This window comes from Acromyrmex echinatior, chromosome 17 (genome assembly GCF_024713525.1).
Source record: "Acromyrmex echinatior isolate Ae372 chromosome 17, ASM2471352v2, whole genome shotgun sequence".
NCBI lineage: Eukaryota > Metazoa > Arthropoda > Insecta > Hymenoptera > Formicidae > Acromyrmex > Acromyrmex echinatior.
This window is the reverse complement of record NC_141868.1, coordinates 4517031-4543561: the sequence shown is the minus strand read 5'-3', so window position 1 is coordinate 4543561 and position 26531 is coordinate 4517031. Positions and strand designations below refer to the sequence as shown.

The window sequence follows — 26531 nt, the reverse complement described above, 5'->3', positions numbered from 1 at the left end:
GCGATAAAAAACTATTCAGCGCGAGGCGAGACACATGCTGTCGAGACAATCAAAGCGACTATGATAATCTGAGTGTACCGGATTGATTACGCGCGACGCATGCGTCGCTTAACAATCGACATCTCGTGGATTGATCGATTCTTTATCGGGCGATGTGACTAGACGCCATAAATGATAAGGGTGACCGAACACAAAGCAATGGAGTTGCTATTCAAAAATCAATATTTTGAATTTTAACTCAGTAAATGCAGTTGTATATAATGTAACATTTTATAAATCCGAATATAACAGGTTATATAACTAGGATGCAACATGTTGCATTCTTATTAGTTATAATTTCACACTCAGATGAATAACAAAGACTATGTAACAGTTATACAGTATTTGCTATATATATTGATGTTATGGATTGTTATATAATAGTTACATTTTTGTTGTGTAAACGTTTCAATGTGTTATATTTTTGTACAATTGTTTTGAATATATTATGTATGTATTATGAATATATTAATGTCGCTGGAAATAAAATCGCTTGGAAATATTTTTGGTGAAAATAAATCGCTGAAATCGCTAAAATCTCTATCAATTGATCTATTTCAACTAAATTATATTGAAATGGATCAACTGATAAAGATTTTAGTGATTGCAGCGATTTTCAGCGATTGATTTCCATGAAGGATCGTTTACAATTTTGTCACGTCTTATTACCTCACTTACATGTTTTCATGATTATCTATGTCATCGATGTAACAGATCTCCTAACCTGAATAGTCTTCACTGCAATGATTAATATATCCATTATGGGGCAAAGCGATACTTTATTTATCAAATTCGTTCATTTCGTGCAAATATGCATCGAATGAACTTAATCAACATCGGAGGTATAAAGGCTAAACTTAACAATTACCACTTTTACATTTAACTAATTCCATAGAACAGCTTTTAGTATGCACTGATATAATTTGTAATGGAAGCAACTGAATTCACTAATAATATTCTTCTGTAGCATAAGTAATACTCATTTGTCCGTAAATTGATTCAAGTACAAATAGTCACGCATATCGCATTCAACAGCTTGAAGCTCGACTGGCACAGAGCTTCGCGACATCGCGGATAGAGACTGCAACATTACAATCATAATTTAAATTATATAGTACTTGTATTAATATCAACGAAATAATTGTTATATAACATGTAATGAATGCCGTTATGTTACTGTTCGTTTATTATAACATATAAATAATAAAACAATGTAATTTTTTCATAACTCGGTTTTATATATATATATATATATATATATATATATATATATATATATATATTATATTTATATATATATATATAAAGCAAAGTTATATAGTTATAATATAAATAGAATATAACATTTGTTACATTATTTGTTACTTCCATGTTATATTGTATTTATATTTGGTGTTTGCTGGGAAATTTTTATGTTTTATTCCTCATCTTCCGATCATCTGTTTCGGACCAAATCCATGTTTTAATTAAACTATTTATGGATTTGACAATCCAACGGATTTTGGTCACAAGTCTGGATCCATTCGCGCTTATAGCATTATGTTGCCTTCCTGCTTAAAAAAATTAGGCATTTTCGGTATCAATCCATATTTTTTCAAAATTGTTATTGAATCATGGAATCCTCAGTCTACGACCATAACGTCTTCTGGCCATAACTATTCTAAAAATAAAGAATTTTTCTCTTTCATCAGATTGTTTAATATATTGGTATCATTATTATTCCCATCAGCAAAGTAGGGACCAAAGACATCTAAAATGTGTCCAGTAGTACTAACTACTATCATAGGCTTGACCAGAGACCTACCTTTATGTACAGAAAAAGAATGCTTTTGGAGAGAATAGTTACTACCCTTTTCTATGTACATATATGTTCCATCTGTTACTATTTCCACGTCTTTATTTTCCGCAAATAGAATTTTAGTTATATCTGTAGTATATAATCACATGAAATCTTTTCTGATTCAAAACAACATGATTGGAAATAAAATCTTCCATGAGTGCTTTTCTAATAGAGTCTATTAATTTACCAATTTACGACTCTGTATGCCAAAAAGTGTTGACAAAATTAAATGAAACATTTTTGTTCTCAATTTAATAAGGAATAGAACGAGACAAATGAGTACACTTTTTGTGGATGTACTACAGATTTTACCACTAACATAAGTGAAAAGATTATTGAAATCTGTCGCAGATATTCTGGTAAATCGATGATAATCAATATCACTCAAAGTTCCAGGAGTGTCAAAATCCAATGATTGTTTCTTTGCTAATACTCGAAGATTATTCAACAAGTTGAATACATCGATTCCACTTAAGATAATTGTATTCGATATTTGTTTTATTCGATTGGCATCATCATCTTTGAAAACACTATCGTTCAAATGCCTTTTGCAACATCGAGCAGCTCCTTGAATTATTAATCCGTTATTGAGAAAGACCTGAAGCTTAGTCTGGGGAGGTACGAGGGCAAGTCAAGTTCTTAGAAAATCTGTCAGAGAGCACTCGCAGTGTTATGTCACATTACTTTTTGACAAGTAGTATCTTTTAGCTGATTATTGTCAAATTTTGGAATTCATCGCGTAGTTTCATTTCTGTAAACGATTAAAGTGAACAACCTTTATATTTTTTGCAAAATGGAAAAAGAACGAGTTTTGCAGTGATCAAACATCTACATATGAAAAGTTTAACGCCGAAAAAAATCAAAGCTGAGTTGGATAATGTTCATAGCACATCTGCACCGTTTCAATCAGCGTTTATAACTGTATAAAATTGAGTGAATGAATTTAAACGTGGTACATTCACATGTGATGCACCTCGTTCGGAACGTCCAATTGAGGTTGCTACGCCAGAAATCATCGATAAAGTTCATGATATTGTTTTGACTGATCGACGAGTGAAAATGCGCGAGCTTGTTGAGGCCATATCACATGGCACAGTGATTTCAATTTTGTACGAATTGGATATGAAAAAGCTATCGGCAAGATGGGTGTCGCGTTTGCACTCACTATGGACCATAAGCGCGACCATGTGACGATTTCAAAACAATGTTTGATGTTTCAACATAATCCAAATGAATTTCTGCGTTGATTCGTTATTATGGACGAAACATGGATCCATTACTTCACATCCGAGATGAAGGAACAGTCAAAACAATGGACTTCATCGAGTGAACCAGCTCCGAAGAAGGCGAAGACTATGAAGTCGACCGGAAAGATAACGGTTACAGTTTTTCGGGATGCACGCGATATAATTCATATCGATTACCTTTCATCGAAGCAAACGATCAATGGCGATTACTACGCAGCCTTATTGGACCATTTTAACAACATTTTAAAGAAAAAACTTCCCCATTTGGCGAAGAAGAAAGTGCTCTTCCATCAAGATAATACACGGGTTCACACGTGCCCGGCACCGATGGCCAAATTCAATGAATTCCGCTACGAATTGCTTCCTCAGCATATTCGCCAGATTTAGTTCCCTGTGACTATTTCCTGTTTCCAAACCTGAAGAAATGATTCGGAGGAAAGAGGTCCACCACCAGAGAGCAGCTCATTGCCAAAACAGAGGCTTATTTTGAAGGGTTGGACAAATCATATTATTCGGACGGTTTGAAAAAGTTGAAGAATCGTTAGATCAAGCTGAAAGGAGATTATATTGAGAAATGAATCGATCAAAAAAAAAAAAATTTGTTTTACTATGTTTTTTACTAAAAACTTATTGACTTGTCCTCGTATAACAATAAGCGTTTATATAGCTTTAATACAATATTATTTATAGCATATAACAATATTTGTGTGATCTGCCTGATCTGTCTGATTTGTAGCGCTTCTGCCAAAAGGAGGAGTTCTGAAAAGAACTGATAAATGACAAATATAAGAATATCTAAGAGAATAATAATAAGTAGAGCCTGGACGTTTGTACATGGTCACGGGGCGCGCGTAAGTGAGTCGAGTGTTCGAGTGTTTGCTGAAGTGAGGTCTCAATCGGCTTACAACCTTCTCAATGAAAATAAAGAGCGTAACATTCGCCTCATGATCGTGCTTCAATGTCCGCCATAATAATGAGATAAAAATAAATACACTGCTCAAAAAATCCACAAAAGAGAAGAGATTCAGTAATTCGAGATTTGAGGACTGTAATCTCAACATGACATAACTCAGTGAGAAATGACAATGAAATTGATGTCAAATCGACGTCAATTTTTTATTATTATTAAGTTAGTGCATATGAAATGTCGGATTTTCTTTACATATGAATGTTTGTCTCCCTGTTTTCGTTATGCTTTTGTTTTTGGCATAACCTCGTTTATAATCGTATTGTCCATTGCCAGAGTCACATTTCAACAAAGATTTTCTCAAAAGTGTTCCATTTTGTTATTTGTTTTGAATTTCGTAAGGATATGAATTCAACAGATATTCATGTAATTTTTGTATATGAGTATAAATTTGGTAATAATGTTGCAAAAGCTGCACGCAATATTAACCAGGCATTTGGGGAGAATACTGTTAACAATCGAAAAGTGCAGCGTTGGTTTGAAAAATTTCGATCTGGTGATTTTTCCCTACAAAATGAACCGCGTGGAAGACCCAAAACGCCTATGAAAAATGATGCTCTGAAAGCATTGGTGGAAATGAATCCAACTGTATCTACAAGGAAACTTGCTACCAGAATGAAAGTTGACCATACAACGATATTGCGACACCTTTCTGAAATTGGCAAGGTGAAAAAAATGGATAAATGGGTACCGCACGAACTAACCGAGCGAAATAAGCTGGATCGATTGAACGTATGCTCATCATTACTAACCCGATTTCATCGAGAGCCATTTTTCGATCAGATTATTACTTGTGATGAAAAATGAGTTCTTTACGACAATAGGAAAAGGTGTGCTCGGCTTGATAGGAATGAGGCTCATACTTCAAGGCCACCACTTTATCTACGGAAAATTTTAATAACAGTTTGGTGGAATGTGACTGGAGTAATTCATTACTTATTCTTTCGAACTGGGGAGACAATTACAGCCGAAAAGTACATTGATGAAATGTATGAAAAATTGAAAATTATACGCCCTTCATCACTTGTTAATCAGCATAGCCCAATACTTCTCCACGACAACGCTCGGCCGCATACGTCGTACAAAACAATTGCGAAATTAAATGAATTAAAATATGAAATTTTGCAGCATCCAGCTTATTCATCGGATCTTTCGCCAACCGACTTCCATTTTTTTAAACATTTAGAACAGTTTTTACGGGCTTTGCTTTCAGATCTGAAAACATAAGTTCTTTTCTTTAAAACATTTATTCTTTGCTTTACAATACAAATTCTCTACCTTAAAGACACAAATACTCTGCTTTCAAAACGAAAATAATATAAAGAAAAAAGTAGCTAAGTTAGAATATGATAAAATAAAAATAAAATAAAATAGATAATTTCAAGAAATTATTCAACGAATTTTGCAGAGTATCAATAAACACAATTACGCGTTCATAATTAAAGAAAGATAATTAAAAAAGATTAGGCTCGTAGTCCTATGTTTCGCACTTAAGAGGGAGGATGGATCCTTTAATAAGGAAGTAAATCCTAAAATCGTCTGTATTACCGAAATACATATAATTTTTGTATAACAATCACTTTTTTTTGTTATTCATTCTTCATCCTTTTCCAGAATTAAAGTATACGCATTATCATGTGTCCGCGAAATAGAATCTTAATGCTAGGAACGACAAAAAGTTTCGAAATTGAGATTTTCTTTATAAAGATTATGTGCTTCACGGGTTTTCTTCGTGTACAGATCCATTCTTGGATACTGATCAGGCTGCTCCTCGCCCTGATAAAGTGGATTGCAAGGTTAAACATTGACATTCCAAGAATGGATCTACATGGACAGAATTCGCGAAGCACATAATCTTTATATAGAAACCGTGAAGCCTCAAGAATAATATGAAATTTTTTTTATTAGTTTTTAGTTCAATATGGTGCTCCAGAGCTGTTTCGTCGTAACAACATTTGCTTCATACACAGTGAGACAAATATGTTCCCGGACACGAACCACATCTCAGCAACCAGTGGCGACATCTGTGCGTTCAAACATGCATTTTAAAGGTTGAACATTTTGCTATCATCTGTCAAAGTTTCATTCATTTTGATTGACTTATAACGAAGATATGACAGTTCATGTTAAACAAGATTTTGGTCGAGGTAGAAATTTTAATATGGAACAAAGAGCAGTGATTAAATTTAACACAAAACTTGGTAAAAGTACATCAGAAACATTCCGATCGATGCAATAAGTTTACGGCAGTCAATGTCTAGGTCGTACAGCTGTTTTTGAGTGGCATAAGCGTTTTTTGGAAGGCAGAGAGAGAAGATGACAAAAAATCAGGACGGCCAATTTTGGTTCGAACACCCGAAATGATCGAAAAAGTACGTGATTTTGTTGCAAACGATCGCAATGCATCACTAAAAATGATGGAGGAGGCTTTAAATATCAGTAGAGAAACGATTCGAACCATACACATATTTGTCGCACTGTGTACTTTTTCGATTTCGGGTGTTCGAACCAAAATTGGCCGTCCTGATTTTTTGTCATCTTGAAGGGTCTCTCTGCCTTCCAAAAAACGCTTATGCCACTCAAAAACAGCTGTACGACCTAGACATTGACTGCCGTAAACTTGTTGCATCGATCGGAATGTTTCTGATGCACTTTTACCAAGTTTTGCGTTAAATTTAATCACTCTTTGATCCATATTAAAATTTCTATCTCGACCAAAATCTTGTTTAACATGAACTGTCATATCTTCGTTATATGTCAACTAAAATGAATGAAACTTTGACAGATGATAGCAAAATGTTCAACCTTTAAAATGCATGTTTGAACGCACAGATGTCGCCACTGGTTGCTGAGATGTGGTTCGTGTCCGGGAACATATTTGTCGCACTGTGTATAAACGCTGTACAATCTATATTTATGAAATAGTAGTCCACAGACTATATATATAGTAGTTTGCACGAAGAAGAAATATGGATTTCTTAAAATTCAACTTAAACATCCAATTAGAACGTTTGTTATATGGAAATTTACATGTACCTACACTTGCATGATGTAGTAGTATGTAATGATGTATTAATGACATGTAAATCATCAGTGCGTAAGTGCTATTTACAGTATGAATATTCGTCTTTACGATTGCCTTAAAACTATACGGTGGAAAAAACTTTAAATTTGAATAGGTGTTATAATTGATTAAATGTAGAGAGAATTAACGATGTTTTATATATATTTTCAAAATGATAACGAAATTATGAAAAAATTACAGATTATTCTAAATCATGTTTAAAAATAATGCGACAAAAATGATGGTTTACTATCTGGATAATAAATTTTAATAAATAGTAGTATTTTTTAAATTTGTGTTCTAATAAAAATATATGGTTAATGCATTGTATATTATAGAATAAATGATTAATATCTCGATTTTTTAATATAAGTACATTATGTATTCAGGATTATATATGTAGAGTTATATTGCGATGCTTGCGAACTAGTTGTCCAGTAAATAAACAAAATACTTATTTATTCTATATTTTTATAAATAATTAATGAATCGCAATGAAAGTTTGCATAAATTATTTTATATGAATATTTAAAGTACTTATGAAAGAAAAATATAAATTTTTTTATCATTAAAAAAATATAATTTTATTCACACAACTTTTATATGTATATATTTTATATATGTATATATTTATATATGTATATTTGTATATGTATATTTTATATATATATATATATAATATATATATATATATTAGGTGTTGGAATTAATTCGTAGCGTTTTACAAGTGATGGGAAGTACTTTCATTAATGTATTTTTTAATGCTCATGTGAAATAAATAACATTCTTTCATTAAAAAACGCTACGAATTAATTCCAACACCTAATATATACATATACATATACATATATATATATATATATTTTTTTTTAAATGTAAATATTAAACATACGTCCAAATTTAATTTTCTTTGTAGGGACTGTGCATCTAATACATCCTTAAATTGTCAATTGTAGCTCGCCTGCAATAGACCTTAAGCAGTCCCTATCAATTATTGATTAGCGATACCATCGCGATTCCGACATCACCGCGATGCACTCGAGGAACGAGAGATAAATGTTTCGAAAAAAAAGAAGATGGCGAAATAAAGAGAATGAGTAAATGTTGATATCTGCTGTGTTCCCCATGCAAATTACGCCACAATTCTCAAAAGTGGGATTTACTCTTGTTCTGCTTAGTGTGCTCGAGAGAAAAGACCCGTTGTAACAGTTCGAGAAGAGAGTTTACAAGAACTGTCACGATATCATGAGATTACTCTACTGTGTACAGGCGATGAAAGACTCCGAAAAAGTGATGCGAATTCCAATCTGCTTGCAGTACGGTTAATAGCATGAAGAGAGCATAAGAAGGTACATACACGATAAGTCCATACTCGTGTACACTTTCGCATGCGTTATGTCCGGCTATGGTCACTGCCTCGAAATATTTGTTTAGCTGAGTGTAGTAAACGGACATCTGGGGATCTAATACAAGCCCGATCTGCTGTGTGCGGTTGGTGAACAAGGAAAGCGATAGCGACGGCGGACGCGATCGAAGTAAGTTACACATAAGTACGTTACACACGTGTGAGATTAAAAGGACCGAGCGTGACGATGGACCCAAACACGCTCACAGTGGTCCAGCTAAAGAGCCTACTGGTAAGCATACTGGTGCGACATAAACAATCCGCCTATGGAAGGAAAGCCGAATTAATAGCGAGAATGCAGGAAGTCGACTCGACAGAAGGTTGGATGTTAGAGGCAGCTCTACAAACAGGAGCAAACAACGACATTGAGGAAGTAGCTCAAGAGAGCGGCGCACAGTCGTAAGAATTGACGGGCTCTTTTGCTCGTTGGCAAACGACTCTTCAAGCACGCTAATGAGAGCTGATGCAGAAAGAAATAGATCTACTATCCAGAGAAAATCAGTTGCTACGATCATCTCCCGCGGCTAGCACGTCATCGATAATATCAAGAGCCACAATGAGTATTAAAAATATAAGTGAGTTACTCAGAGTATACTGGGTCAAGCGAGAACTTCGAGCGCTGAAAAGCTCAGGTAAACTTGATAAAAAGTACTTACGATCTCGACGAGAATGTTATCAAAATTTTAATTAGTTCCAAGTTATGTGGGAAAGCGCAAGAATAGTACTATTCGCTGGCCGATAATTTAACTTTGTCGGTGGATAAGCTGCTAGATAAGATGGACGCCATGTTCAAGTAGCCAATCGGTCGATTAGAAAGGAGGTATCAATTTGAAGCTAGACAATGGAGAAAAAAATGAGACGTTTAGTAATTACTGCCACGATACGCTCATTCATGGAAATCGTCCAGTCGCCGACGAACTAGTAGACTATGTAATGGATGGAATCATCAGAAAGAACCTAAGAAACCAAGCGAAGATGCACTCCTCCTCGATGCAGACATTACTGACAGCGTTTCGCAAGATCACATTAAGCGGATATGATCACATCTCGCCACGAGTATAGTGGTATTAAATCCAACAAGTTCAGAGAAGTAAATCCAGGAGCAAAAGGATTCAAAGGAATCTAATAGAGTTAAACCGATCAACCGAAGTATCATCAAATTGTGATAAGTCAATGCCAAGGAATGTCCTGGCAGAAAAGGAGGATCCGACAGCAGCAAGGGCATTCCATCAAGAGAGCGAAAAGCAGATTGGCAGGTAAAATTGATAGATATTAGTCAGTCGCATGGCCGAGCTGGAATGAGATCTGAGGACATCGAATGGGTGAAAGAAGACGAGATTCAATTTGTACGGGGAAAATACATCATTGGATAGAACAGGAACTGAGGATGAGGAGATCTATTTTATCGCAAAGTGAGCCTTGCGACGAGTTTCAACGAACAGTAAATCTTCAGAATCAGAATAAAGTCGATAATTTTTATGTAGGATAAATATTGGATGCTCAATTACTCTTATTAAAGAACAACTTCTCCGAGATAGAGATATGCGTATCCCAGGGCATGAGTGGAGAGAAATCAACAATTCAAAGCTCATTATTAAAGGATTGGTCAATCCAAAGATATCAAGATTACCATTGACGATACGACCAAGGTGATTACTATAAGAGTTGTTCCCAATTCCACGATGTTTACTCCACTCTTATTAGGCCGCGATACATTGCAACTTTTCGGATATAAATTGACTAGAAATTCCGGTTTTGATAAGGTAGTTAGCGAATTTCTCAATATAGATCATAATCAAAGTACATTAATGATCTCCTATTAATCTCTATTCTTAACAGATACAAATGCGCAGCAGAGAATATCTTCCGTGAACATTATAATGAGTCCAGCGTGCCCGAGAGTTATCGAAGGTTCAAATGGAGCCCATCTCTAGTTTTAAAAGAAAACAGGCTTGTACAGTTTGAGCCCAGAAGGCTGGGATTCATTGAGAAAAAAAAGGTTCAGGTAATACTCGACGGATTATTAGAAAAAAGAGTTATCCGGAGGAGCACGTCCGAGTATTGTATGTGTCCTCAATCGTCCTAACGAGAAAAAAAATGGAGTGATCAGAATATGCGTCGATTTCCGAGCTCTCAATAAAATACTAGCACGATAATATTACCCGCTCTCGCTGATTGAAGACCAGTTAAACATTTTAAGAGGTAAGCACTTCTTCAGCAAACTAGACTTGAAAGATGGATTTTATCACATCGCGATGTCGCCAAGTTCAATGAAGTATACGTCATTTGTGACTCCAATGGGGCAATTTGAATTTTTGCGCATGCCGTTTGGTCTTAAAATCAGATTTTAAGCAAACGGTTTATTAATGAGATTTTTGCGGACCTAATCAAAGCCAAGACTATTATTGTGTATATGAACGACGATATTAATTGCCATTGAAACAATCGATGAACATTTAAAAGCTTTAAAACAGATCTTCAGAGTTATGGTAGAAAACAAATTAGAACTACGGATCGGAAAATGTTCTTTTCTCTATACAGAAATCGAATATCTAGGACTCGGCAAAATTTGCACTTCTCGGCCGATTTTCGACTTGGCCCCGCCTTTAGCTATTCCCCACCTCTCGCCCTGCGTTCAGTCCAAATCGCGTAAGATTGAGCGTAAGATTAAGCACTTATGCGTTGCTTCTATTCTATTTTAGTTATGTAATGAACGAAAAAAAAAAGATATAGAATGAAGTTTACAGCGTGAGCGCCCAAAGCAGGTGGACTTCATGTCTACGAGTGTTATACATCGAGCGGCATTTGGATAAACCGAGTTCTTGCTCCATGCCTCTCTAAACTAATTGACGACAATGCCGGTCAGCACTAGTATAAGACACTCCCTACAATTGAGCACGCCATCAACAACACTATGAATAGATCTAGAGAGAAAACTCCAAGCTAATTAGTGTTTGGAATTGACCAACGTGGTTGCCACACCGACCGACTTAGAGGCTTCGTAAGGGATATACTAAACACACTGCTTCTGAACCTGACGATTACTCGTGAACAAGTTAAACAACAAACTCAGCAATTTCAATAAAAGTCAGCTTACGATTCCAAGCGCAAGGCGCCCAAGCAAGCCTGGTGACCTCGTAATAATTAGAAATTTTGAAAGCACACCTGATATTGATAAAAAATTGATCCCATAATTTCGCGGATCTTACGAAATATTCAAGATACTCCGTAACAACCGATACGTGATTTCGGATCCCGTTGGATTTCAAAACTCGCAGCAACTGTACGTAGATACTTGGGACGTGAGTAATTTGCGATCCTGGACAGGCTTAGTGAACAAACATCTTCTAAATTGTAGAGTCTTTTTGTAGTTTGCATAGTAATCCACTTACATTCATTTACAATCTAGTTCTTAGCTTCGCAATCTAATCCAAATTTTATATTAATATAATATATATTAATCTCATTGGTGTCATTAGATTCATTACATGTTATAACATTCAGACGTTTTTTTAATCTCATCCTCGATGTACAGCTCGACCAGCGAATTCACCGAACTGATTACATAATTTTGGTTTGCGGGACCAAATCTTCGTCAGCATGGCCGAATTGTATAGCACGTCTGCTTAAGCAGCCCGTCGATCCCTATCGATTATCGATTAGCGCGATTCCGATATTACCGCGCCCAAGGAACGAGAGATAAAGGTATTCAAAAAAAAAGATGGTGAAATAAAAAGGATGGGTAAACGTTGATATTTGCTGTGCTTTTGTTATGTCTTCCCCATACAAATTACACCACACAAACTAATATATTTTAGATGTTTATATCTAAAAAAGAAACAATGTAACAAATAATATATTCAAAAAAGTATTGTATTTATAAAAATATGTCACTCGAAATCGTTTCTTTTATCTAAAATATACTTTTCCGTATCGTTTCGAGATAATTTGATGCAACAGTTAAAATGAGACACTCTATATATGTATATACATGTATAAGGATAATTAGTTTCAATTACGTGAAATAATCACACATTGTGAACCGCAAATTATAACACTATAGTTTGTATAAATACTATAAATTTATATCGAATACTACGTTAAAAATATATTTTGCTTAGTACTTCTCATATGTATCTCTCGGTTTGATTAATTATAACAATTATAATTTATTTACAGGCATGTCCACCTACAACTGTGCCTTATATCACGCAAACTAAACATAATATTTAAAGTACATATGCTAATGCAAATGATATGGTACTTTTCTGAAACTACTTCGTTCTGTCTATTAATGTATCATTTGCTTGGAGATCATCAGGAAATATGGACATTTCATCATACTATAGTGGAATTATATACACATTTTAATTTTTTTTTGAGTAGCATTTTATTTCTCACGTTAAATTACGTATGTCAAACTGTTTACTTTAAGGTATAGTTACAGTAGATCAAAAGCATTAATAATTATTTATAATAAAAATAATAAGTACAAGCAGCAATGAAATTACATGTCAAAGTTTTATTTGAAATGACAAAATCTTATTCATTGAGTACAAAGTTTTTAGTTTTACTACAAACTTTCGTTTAATGTTAATATAATTTCAGAAAAATGAGACAGTAATAATTCTTCACAAATTGTCCAATAATCTCGATGAGGATTTACGTAAGCAGGTAAATAATTACAACAAAATTTTATTTAGAATTTTAACTAATTATTTTTTACTGTCTTATGCGTAATTTTATTAGCTCTCAAAATTCACTATCTAAATTTCAGACACCTATCTAAATTTCATGGAATGATTATGTACAAAATTGAAACATTACATAATAATTGTTATTCTTTCATATATTTTAGGATATTTGTGCACATTCTAACAGATAAGGATAAGCTAGAAAAAGTTTTAAAAATTATTTTTCATTTTATGTAATAAAAGTGAGTTTTTGAAAGTTTTTTCATACTGTCAATTCTATAATACATACCATCTACATTCTACTATCACGCTAATAATATTCTGCAAAATCATTTTGCTCAATGCATTTTGTCATATAGAATTGAGATATTTATCATATAGATAAAGATTTTATAATTGGTGTTGATATGTACAAATATCTTAAAAATACATATAAAAGAATATAGATATAATAGAATATACATATAATAGAATATGTTAAATTCATAGTTATATACAGGGTTGGCCATATTCGACGGAAAGATCTGGCAAACACTGTAACTTTTAACAGAGATGTTAGATCGAGTAACGACGTTTCCCATGATTGAAAAAAAAAACATCTTTCCGTCGAATATGGCCAACCCTGTATATTGTATTATAACCAATTTGAGTTATTTATTTTTTAATAATTTCTATATGCCGGTCTTGCTTCTACTAATATGTCGTTAATTTAACTAAAACATTGTAGTGAAATAATTTAACTCTTTAAAATGTATTAAATTTGATTCAAATTTAATTCATTATTTACTAAGTTACACATTAATATGAATGTTTATACATTAATATGTTTATGCATTAATGTTTATACATTAATATGTTTATGCATGAATACTGTATTTCGAATCTAAAAAATAGACTGATTTTTTTTTGACACGTATTGAAATTAAAAATAACGGAATATCAGTAAACGTAAGAGATAGGGTTGTTCTTTAATATCTATGACAATGTAACATAATTAATGTTTTATAATAATGTCTAAAATTTATTCATCCATTTGATAAAATTTATGCAAGTATCTGAACTGTCAAGAATGGTAGTATATATTTAACGCTTATTAAATTATTGATTTCAATCAGATTTTGCAGTTTATGTTGCAAATAAAACAGACAGAGATAAAATTTGGCTTGGGACATTTCTACTTTGGATATAGTTTTATCTACTGGGTATGTCCTCTTTTAAATAAAAGTATAAACGTATATAATAAACCTATATACATATATGTACAGGGTGGGGCTTCACTTTTTTAAATGGAATTGTATGATTTTTGTACACAATACGATTCTTCTAATTATTCTGCATATAAAAGTATTAAGATAACCAAGAAACCAATAGTTTATGAGATATTTTTTACTTTATTTTGGCATATATTGACGTAAAATATTTAACTCATAACACTTTTTATAATCGTACCTTAATACTTTTATGAACAGAGTATAAATATAAATCAATTGGTGGAAAGAAAACACATAGTTGCTTTAAAAAAAATATGTATAAAAAGCATAATTTTTTAAATAAGCAATTATATATTTTCTTTCCATCACTTGATTCATCTCATTATTCTGTTTAAAGTATTAAAGATTACAAAAAATATTAATAATTTAGTATTTTAATATTTCATGTCGATATATGTGTATGTCAGAATAAAATAGAAAATATCTCGTAAACTATTGGCTTTTTGATACTACTATTTTATAATAGTTTTATATGCAGAATAATTAGAGGAATCATATTGTGTAAAAAAATCATACAATTCCATTTAAAAAAGTGGAGATGATTTTGAAATCTTTGAAGCGCCTCCATAGAGAAACTGTTCCCGGTATATTGTACTCTCCCCCCCCCCCTCTCTCTCTCTCTCTCTTTCTCTCTCTCTCTTGATGCTACAACTTCAATAAATATATCATTTCATATCTTAAAAATAGCGAAACATTCTAAGTGAACAAAGTTACTGCCTCACCCTATATATATAATATAATAGAATAAATGCGTACATATAAAATAGAACGTATTCTAGATCTTCTTTACAAATAATTCTTTTAAGTTTAACCCTTTTGCTCTTACATCCACAAAGCGATCCGTATGGCTATAGCCAGCATTCGCGAAGTAATTTATTATATTCTTTATAATAAGATTTAATGTAACTGATTTTGTCAAATGATATATATTTAAACATAATTAGTAGTAATAGTAGTATATTGATGTCTGTAATTAATGCCACTGGCATGAAAGGAATAATTAAAACACGATTTACGAAGAAATTATAATCATTTTGTTTTACAGAATAGTTCTTTTTTTTTTAAACATGTCAAGGTGGCGTTGTTCAGGCATAAAACGTAATTTTAAATGTCAAAACTGTTCATGTATAATTTATACACTTTTGGCGTGGGATCCCGATCAGTGGTGATATTCCGGTGGATCGCTTTCAGAGCGAAAGGATTAATAAAACTGTTTTTATTTAATATAATGGTAGCATACTTTCTTTCAGATGTATTCTACAGTTTTGTCCGTTACAATAATTATTACGCAGGTATGTAACAGACCTTCTATTTTCGCAGAGAAATTTTGTTTAATTATGGTTTGATATGAATAAGACGCTTGCGCGTATACAGGATGTCCCACGTAACTGTGATCACGATTTTTCCGACACTTCCAATGATCTGACAAAAATTAGTTTGGATAAAAGTTAATCAGTTTTCAATCGGCTACAAATTGCAATATTACAAATTTACAAAATACTCTTTTTTAGAAAAAAAAGTCAAGATCACCCTAATTTTTTTAAATGGCACTACATATTTTTTACTTCATAATATTGTAACTGGTGAATATTGTAACTCAAAATAAATTCAATGCTATACTATGACCTGCTATACTATGACCTATAGTTGTGGGATTAATGAACGGAAGGATTTTTCGTGAAAAATTATTTTATTTGTATTAAATTTTTTATATGGACTATTCTACAGTAGAAAAAGATTTTTGTATCTGTTACTTTTTCACAGACATGGATTCTTGTGTTTTTTAAATGAACATTATATACAAAACAATTATAAACAAATTACACAATTATACATAATTATAAACAATTATAAACAAATTATAAATAAAAATAGTAGCATAACAAAAAAGTAGAATAAAAAATTATAACAAATTTAATGAAAGCAATTATAGTAAGTTCGAATTGTAGTCCATTTCCTTGTAGGCACAACTGCTTGTTCTGCTCTATGTAATAAATTTCCATTAATTGCTCCTATAATGCTGTCATAGCGAATTTCTTCGCATGCTGTACGGATTCGTTACTTTAAATGTTCTATATTTTGAATTGGTACCGCATAGACTATTAATGGCAAATGACCCCATAGAAAAAAATCTAGTGGTGACAAATCGGAAGACCGAGGTGGTCAAGGAATTGGTCCGTAAGTGCCCAATCAACATTCTCCGTATTTTGAATTTAGATATTGAACAACAATCCGAGCGTTATGAGATGGATAACCATCTTGTTGGAAATAAATACGTTGCACAACATCATTTGGAAGCACTTGCAACAATGTTGGAAATTGAGAACGAAGAAAATTTAAGTAAGCTTAGACTGTCAAATTCTGTTAATAAAAGTAAGGTCTAATCAGATGACCGTATACTAGACTACACCTACTAAACATTCACTGTAACTTTCTGTTGAAAATTATGTTCTCGGAACCAATGGGGATTATCCTTCGACCAAAAGTGATGATTATGATGGTTAATTACACCATTATTTGAGAATTTACATTCATCTGTCCATAGAATATTCTGTAATATTTCAGGATTACTTTCGTATGTGACAACTAGCCATGCTATAAAATTTAGATGACATTGTGAATCAGTTATACGTAAATGTTGTACTTTTGATCATTTTGTAAGGATGATAACGATTCTGTTTTACTATCTTATGAACAGAACTCTTAGATAAACCAGTTTCAGTAGCAACTGCACGAATGGAAGTGTGCGGATCTTCTTCTAAATGTGCTAAGACCATAAGAATATTATTTGCAGTTGTAAAACGCAGAAACTGCTTAAATGGAGTTTGTTTTTTTTCTTCTTTTCAAATTCTCTATAATTTCTTAAATTCTTTTCAATATTATAAAACATTATTGCACACGAATGATGTCTCTGTGGCATACAGAATTGTACTTTCACGTGCATTTCTTTTATAATCCTAATATTAACAGCATATTAACTTTTTCTTATTATAGGAATACATTTTCGACAAACTAAGACTGAACACAACTGTTGAAGCATTCGAGCTACGCTATATTACAAATTATGTTGATATTTTTTTCTTCGTACATATTACATATATGTGTGAACTACATTCGGGAATATTACGAATTCCGAAATGACTACGTTTGTTCTTCACGTCTGACTATAGGTCATCTTAAGGTCATAGTACAGCAGGTCATTGAACTCATTTTGATACCAGTAACAATATTATGAAATAAAAAATATGTAGTGCCATTTAAAAAAATTAGGATGACTTTGATTTTTTTCCTAAACAAGAATATTTTGCAAATTTGTAATATTGCAATTTGTAATCGATTGAAAACTGATTAACTTTTATCCAAACTAATTTTTGTCAGATCATCGGAAATGCCGGAAAAATCGTAATTACATGGGACATCCTGTATAATTAAATGTATTTTATTTAAATTGGCATCTCGGATCTCGCCATAACAATCAAAAGAATTTCCGGTTATTATGACAAGATTCGAGATTTTACAACTAGAAGTAGAACTATATTATAAATATTATATTATTTATTACATTATAAGGATTTGTTTAATATTTTTCAGTTTGATTGGAAACTATTAAATATTGATGATTACATTTAGTTATTTTAATCTCGCGCACTCTAGTAGTGCAATTATTGTGTCAGTCGACAAATCGAGCGAATATTGTTTTATGTCGTCGTGTTGTTTCCTGTAATGAATTGGAACAAAATGCCCACACAGAATAGAAACATCTATTAGACGTCCATTAAACATCCATCATAGAGATTCAAAACCTCTATTAGACAGCCGCGAAACTTCCAGTGGACGTCTACTAGAAATCCAGAGTTCCGCATTTTATCATCGATAAGATGACCTCTATTCAATGTATTAACTAATAGACGTTATATGGATCAATTATAGATGTTTCACAGATCTAATAAACGAGAATGGATTAAAATTTTTTTAATGCGTTTTTTAAATCCATGAAAATGGATTGAATGGATTGAAATGGATTGGATCCGACACTAGTTTAATATTCGAAAAAAAAAACATTCATATTTAAGTTACAATTTTCATTTCTAAGACATTTATATTATACCTGAAATTAATTACTTCAAATTGATATTAAAAAATGCACCTTAGTGGAATTCGAATCTGGGATCTCTGGATTATAAGTCTTCTACGTTACCCACTACATTACTTCTTCAATTGGTAAATGTATTATTCATTCTCTACTGTTGCAGCCTCAACTACTAACATTTAAAATAGCATTTAATCATGTAGTAATCCGAATTGCGTTAATATTTCGGAATATTGATCCAATTTAAATAATGCAAAAAACACTAATTTGCGATTGTGAATGAGTACATTTTAGTAGACAAGTTGCAACAATCACGCATGAATTCCATACGGTGTCGTATAATTGCAAGAGATTGCCAAATGCGGTCGGTCAGCATCGACAGTATTTGACAATGGAATCAGGACAAGAACCAATTAAGTTGACCAGCTCAGCATCTTAGAACAAGATATATATCCACTTCTTGGACCGAGAAAGCGAGAAGTCAAGTAAGCGCGAATACAATTCGTCGCGTACGTTTAGTCGTAATCAAAAAGTACCACTCTGAAGTGAGAACGATCGTGCACGATAACTCGGTAATGTGACACGAGCCGCGATAAAAGTAGTTGACCGCATGATAAATTAATCAACAAGCAAGTATTATTAGTGAGTAAACATTTTTTTAAGAAAACCATTGGTTCTGAGATTCTTCTAATTACGCTCGTTATTATCCTTACGAAGAGTACATTGGTGGCAGCGGTGGGATCTATCTCTCATCTTCGCAAGACGGTAGCGATTGCCAGATAAACTCTGATGATGCCTCAACAAACCTGACGAGAGAGAAAAACTCAGGAGGATCAGGACAAACCAAGAAGCCGGAGCCAACAAACTCAAGTAAAGTCATCATAAATAAGACCTGAAAACAGGCGAACGGACGCTCCCATCAATTAAATAAAGCAAAAAGTAAAATCGACATTGCAAGAGGATCGAATAAAGCCAGTAAGAAAAACAGCTGACTATCACCGGAGGCGATTCACGACGAAGCCGCCAAGCAGCCCTGTCCTACGACAACACTGTGACTAAGCACCATTGAGAGCTGAACGCCACAAGACGCAGCAGCCAGATGGAACGGGCCGATAGGAAGGACCAACTACAACAATGAAGGCGATCTTTATAGTGTAAGTCGCAAAATAGAAAAAAAAATATAATATAATATATTCCATTGTAAAATGTTTGCGAAAAATTGTAAAGTAATCATTATAATTGCGAATGTCTGAGAAAGAAAGCGAACACCGTAACGACATACCACGTAATCAGGAAGACGAGCAACGCGAGCACATTAACTCCATTTCCAAATGCGCAGGATATAGAAAACATAAATAGGATTTTGACAACTTGACTTCTCCAACAATGACGACGACATAAACGTACTATCGACGAACATAACCGTTATAAGAGAATACGTCTTCGATATAAACGACTACAGTTTACTAGACGAAGAACAATTTGAAACAATGTCTCGCGAAAGAAATCAAACTACAGATAACATTCTCGTAGAGGCTACGTTCGGTATACTCTCTGAAACCATAAACCACGAGATCCAAAACATGAGAGACGTTTACGACCGATATTGCTATTACAAGATTCCCACACAAAACTGCTCCAAATGACTCAAATACTGAGAATGTAGTACTTCAAGAACTATTACGCGAAATACACGAATTACAAATGACTGATCAGACTAGAACTGTGCCTAATAATGTAACTAGGCGCGATAAAACATTCCATAATCTACCCGCATTAGATCTCACATACGATCGTACTACTCGAGATATACATAGCCAAGGATCATCTATTAATTTCTTGAGCCTCAAAGAAGCACATAATATGATTCCGAATATTGACGGAACCTCTCGTAATCGTGTACGCGAATTTCTTAATGTCAGATGAATCTAGCCTGCTCTACTAGAAGCCGTTCTTTGTACCAAACTACGAGGAAAAGCATTGATGGATTTTCATACACGTTACGGACATTAGAAGTTACGAACAATTGAGACGCGAAAATGAATATTTAAGTAAACGTAGTATTTACAATTGGAATTCAATTCGTTAAAGCAAAAATATTCAGAAAATGCGCAATCTTTCGGACATCGTGTAGAAAATCTCGCGATGGAATTATACAAATCAATAGAAGAAGATCATATATCCAAGCAGCAACGTGCTATCTTAGATAATATTAAAGAACAAGCTTTGTTTAATTTTCAAACGGGTCTACATGAAGAAATAAAATTATTAGTACGCGTACAACGATACACAACTTTGCAAGAAGCCATAGCAGGTGCGAGCGCGGAAGAAAAAGTTAAAGGAACGATCTCGCGAAACATGAACCAAAATTGAAAATTCGATACGTGGTACAACAATACGCGCAACTCATGAATAGGATCTAAAATACTCTAAATGCGGTAAAAGAGAGCATCACGGACGCGATTGCCCACGAGCAGATACGCGAATCGGTTTACATTATCTAAACCCGAAAGACGTTCTTACATGAATACTATAGATAAATATTGTAATTATTGTAAGAAGAACGAACATACTCGAAACGACTGTTGGGTATTAAATGGAAAATCAAAAAGAGAAAAATCATTACAACGCGAAAATGAAAGAAATCCTCATTGAGATAAAAAATAAAATAAAAGCTATAAAAAACTCCCAGAGTCAGTAAGTTAGCGACGAAGACGAGAAGGAAGTTATACTGCAGCAGAATATCGGGTATCGCACTTGCGCCGCGAGATGACATATATCGGGCTAGAATTAATTTCTCTATCCGTCTTAGAAGCCAGTAAAGGAAGACTCAATTTCTTATTCCGATACCGGAGCTACAATTTCACTAATAAAGTTAAAAGCATTAAAAGTGTTAAAATATATGAAGAACAAATTCGTCTGACAGGTATTACAGGGCATACCAAGACATAGGGAAAACATACGTTACGCGATTGCAAAATAACGCACCCCGTATATGTATTAAAAGATAATGCATCCATGGAACGACGGAATTCTCGAAATTGATTTCTTGCGAAAGAATAAGGCAAACTATGATTGCGACATGCGTTTAATGAGAATTAAAGGGACTAATTTCAAGCTTTTTCCACATAAACGGATAAATTTGAAACCTCGTCCTGAGACTATCGTACAGGTTACCACAGATAAAAATATAGTTGGAATCACACAAACGGAAGAAACGTTACCTGGAATCTTCATTGGAAGCTGCATAATAGCGCCGCAAATCTTCACTTGTCCTGTTACTATATTAAATATTAGGTGTAGTAAAAATAAATCCATTATTTTTCTAATAGATGGCTTTAGTAATCTGTACCTCGTCTACGCATGATATAAATTACTAAAGCCATCTATTGGAAAAATAATGGATTTCTTTTTACTACATCTAATACTACGGATAATAAAATTAATATGTCATTGCCTCAAGTACTTATCAAAAAACTCATTTCCATAGCAGAGACAAACGAAGATATTATAAATAATGTGCAAGAGATTAATAATTCAATTTCGCGTAGGGAGCGCATACAATCACTTTTGCGAACGGATCATTTAAATATTGAAGAGAAAAAAAACTATTGACCATTTGCGAAGAGTATAGTGATGTATTCCATTTAGAAGGTGATCAATTAACGTGTATTTCTAAAGTTGAACACAAAATAAACACACGGATCGATTCTGCAAACGTAAATGTAAGACCGTACCGACTACCTGAGAAGCATAAGGTCAGCAGACAAATAAAGGTACGAGGTAAACAGACAAATTCAAGAAATGTTGAACTAAAATATAATCCAGCGTTAACCAATAAAACGCACCCTTATTAGTTGTTCCGAAAAAAACAGACGCTTCTGATAAATCAAAGTTACGAGTCGTAATAGATTTTCGCAAACTGAACGATTTGACCATTGGAGATTCGTTTCCGTTACCAAATATTATGGATATTTTGGACCAGTAGGTAATGCTAAATATTTTACTACGATAGACTTCGCGTCAGGATATCATCAGATATCGATGACCGAGAAAGACAAAAATAAGACAGCTTTTTCAATGCCATATGATCACTATGAATTTAACTGCATGCCTTTTGGACTAAAAAATGCACCAGCTACATTTCAACGTTAATACTGATGAATTCAGTATTAACAGGATTACAAGGAATCAAATGTCTCAATACTTAGATGACATTGTAATCTATAGGCCTAGCTTAAAAAAGCATAACAGCAGACTTAAACAGTAACTTGAAATGTGACAGTAATTTGAAATTGCATCCGGAAAAATGCGAATTTCTTCGGAAGGAAGTAACTTATCTAGGGCATATTATTATACCAAAAAAGGAATACTGCCAGACTCATCCAAGTTAAAAGCTGTGTGAAATTTTCCGATACCAAAAAAATTAAAGATATCCAACAGGACTAGCCAAACCCTTAACTAAACTAACAAAAAAGGGGGAAAAATTCGAATGAACCGCGGACCTACAAGACGCTTTCGAAGTCTTAAAAAGCAAGTCTTAATCACCGCGCTAGTATTAACATCTGGATTTCAGTCAGGAATTTCTCGTAACTACTAATGCCATCGGAGCCGTACTATCGCAAGAAATGGACAAGACCGGTCAATTGCGTATGCCAGCCGCGTATTAACTCGTGCCGAGCAAAATTATAACATCACAAAAAAAGAATTATTAGCAATTGTATTAGCAATTGGACCATCAATTACTTCCGCTCTTATTTATACGGAATTAAGTTTAAGATAATTACCGACCATAAGCCGTTAATATGATTATTTAATGTTACGGATCCCGGATCACAACTAATTCGTTGGCGACTAAAATTAGAGGAATACGATTACGAAATTATACATAAGCCAGGGAAAATTAACGTTAACGCAGACACATTAAGTAGAAATGTACTAGCGACAATCAATAAATTAGGGAAACAAGGAGCTACTGAAAAAAATTTAAGCGAAAAAGAAAAATAACAAATTCTCTTCGAATACCATGACGCCCTTACAGGAGGTCATCAGGGAGTGGAGCGCACCCTAAATAGAATTAGAATAAATCATACTTGGCTAAATATTACGAAGGATGTGGAAAACTACATAGTCAAGTGTGAATATTGTCAAAAAAATAAACTGTCTAAAAAGATTAAAATGCCACTGATCATTACAGATACGCCGGATAAACCATTTGAAAAATTTGCATTGGACATTGTAGGACCATTGACTCTAACGACCGCGGGAAATAAATATATACTAACATTCCAAGATAATTTAATAAAGTTCAATAAAGCTATGCCAATTCCGATCAGGTATCAGGAGGCCGCTACTATAGCAAAAAATTTTACGATCAAAATAATATTAGAATACGGCATATCCGAGGAAATTTTGATCGATCAAGGTACCAACTTCTTAAGCGAAGTATTAAAAAATGTCTGTAAATTATTAAAAATCAACAAAATTCAGACTACCGCTTATCATCCTCAAAGCAACGGAGTTCTAGAACGTTCCCATAGAATAGAATTATTTAGCAGAATATTTGCGCTACTATGTATATGCAGATCAAACCGATTGGTTACTTTACGCCATGTTTACATATAATACCACTCCCCTACTGCAACAAGTTATACGCCGTTCGAGTTAATTTACGGACATAAAGCTCCTTTATCTTCAGCATTATCAAATCCCTCTAGGATTACCTATTCCTACGACGCGCAAGAATTAAAAGAGAGGTTACACGCTACGAGTCAAATTGCCAAGGAACAAATAAAGGAAGCAAAAACTGAAGCAAAAGAAAATTACAAAGAAAACGACATTCAAGCAGAAGACAAAGTATTACTATTTGACGAAACTATATGCCGAGGACAACCTAAAAAATTAGATTCTCTATGGATTGAACCGTATATAATTCTCAAAAGAAATTGTCTGATCAATTATGTTATTAAAAAAGGACGCAAAGTAAATACGCACGTAAATAGACTAAAAGCTTTTATTAGTAAATAAATGAGGATACTCACCGAAAAGAAGTATTCACAAAAATAAACCATTTGGCACTCATAAAAAAAAAGTCATACATACGGATGTGACAGCATTAATTAAACGATTAGCGATATTACAGGAAAATGTCCGCAAAGCAGAAGAAATGTGTAAATACATTATTCCGCATGTGAATACATGTAAAAATTTATATATGATCGCTAAAAAGAGCCATGATAGAGCTAAAAATTTAATAGTCGCTATTCAAATAATTTACAAGGCACCAATAAACAAAAGACGTGGTAATAGACAGATTAGGAACTATAGCAAAGACGATTATTTGGAGCAATAGACGCTAACGAAAAAGTTATTAACGAACAATTGAGCTCTTACATAACGAGAACGCGCTAACACGACATGCTGTAAGCAATCAACATAAATTCAACAATTAGTCACATATACAATTTAAAACACGCGGTAGAGAATAATGAAGATAAATTAGCCGAAGCTATTGAAAAAAATCACGAAACAGGGATTAATATTCAATCAGCAATAAGAGTTAGATGAATATTTTACACTAATAACGACGACAACTAATGATTTAACACGCGAAATGGAAGATGTATTAGAATACTTAACATACACTAAGGAAGGAATTTTACATCCATGATTAATGCCTATAAAACATATAATAGATAATCTTAGAGAAGCAGCCGCAATCTTACCAGAAGGATTATATTTTTTATTTACATTAAATGGGCGAGAGTAGATTAATATCGAAGAAATGATTAAAATTAGCGCCTTTTGCAATGAAAGTAACATATATACAGTGTTGCGATTCCCTTTAATAGCGACACCGATATATGAAATACTACACGCGACACCACTATCGGTGTACCATGATAATGTATTTGTTTCAGTAGACATCAATAACCCATAGCCAATAGACACTGAACAACATACATACATGACGCTAACAGACAACGATCTCCGAGAATGTATTAAAATAAATTCGAATTACCTATGCGAGCAAACCTTGCTGTAAATATAGAATAACTCTCAAAGCGATTTGCGAAGTACAATTATTTAAGACATGACTAGCATTATAAACATTGCGATTATAAATATGTATCATCTCAGGATGTAATTTAGAAAAAATTTGAGAATTCTTGGTTATACTCTACATCTACAAAAGAGGTAATAAATATAAAGTGCAAAAATTCCCCAGAGGTAAAAGAAACTAAAACAAATACAGACAAAATAGTATTGGGTCATCTAAAAAGTATCCGCGGTACTTTGTCACTAGATATATGACCATCAACACACATCTAGTGACAAAAAACCGCGGATACTTTTTAGATGACCCAATATTACAGGATAATTGTAGAATTATTACAACGAATATCGTCATAAAATCACAATTATCCGTACGGACTAAGACTCTTATTTATCAAGTGTGAACATAACACTATTATGAGACATACGACTACTAGAAAATAAGACAGAACAGATAAAACTAAAATAACTTGTTCGAGATCCCATGGAATTGAAATATCTAGATATGAAATTAAATAAAATACATGAAGAGTTACAAAGTGATCAAGAATTTTAAAAACAAAAACAATTTATTTATCCCATAACAACTACCGGAATAATTATTGTTATTATGTTAGCAGTATTAACTCATTTTTTATGCAAAAAATTTATAAAAATAAAAAGAAGTTCAATCCTATTACCTCCACTATCTTAGATTATAGAAAAAATGTAAATTTATATAACATATACTATGACATTGTATGACGAAAAACTTCGTGCCATCTATCATTACTCATTTTTCTTTTTCAAAGGAGAAGGGATGTTGCAGCTTCAACTACATTCAACTAGCATTTAAAATAGTATTTAATCATGTAGTAA

The 26531-nt window shown here is 33.3% G+C and overlaps 1 protein-coding gene across 3 annotated transcripts in view; it reads left to right on the top strand.

The window, feature by feature from the left end:
* LOC147906865 (uncharacterized) overlaps nt 1-23777 on the top strand; it is a 35405-nt gene extending 11628 nt beyond the window's left edge. For 2 of the 3 annotated variants that reach the window (XM_087415222.1, XM_087415220.1), the window contains 4 exons: nt 12742-12997; nt 13171-13236; nt 14372-14458; nt 15778-16349. In XM_087415222.1, coding sequence (XP_087271348.1) covers nt 12803-12997; nt 13171-13236; nt 14372-14458; nt 15778-15873 — 444 coding nt within the window. In that variant the 5' untranslated portion in view covers nt 12742-12802 and the 3' untranslated portion in view covers nt 15874-16349. Of the gene's footprint in view, nt 1-12741; nt 12998-13170; nt 13237-14371; nt 14459-15777; nt 16350-18118 lie in introns of those variants that run through there. The other variant, XM_087415221.1, reaches the window with a different exon arrangement.
* The last annotated feature ends 2754 nt before the right edge of the window (nt 23778-26531 follow it).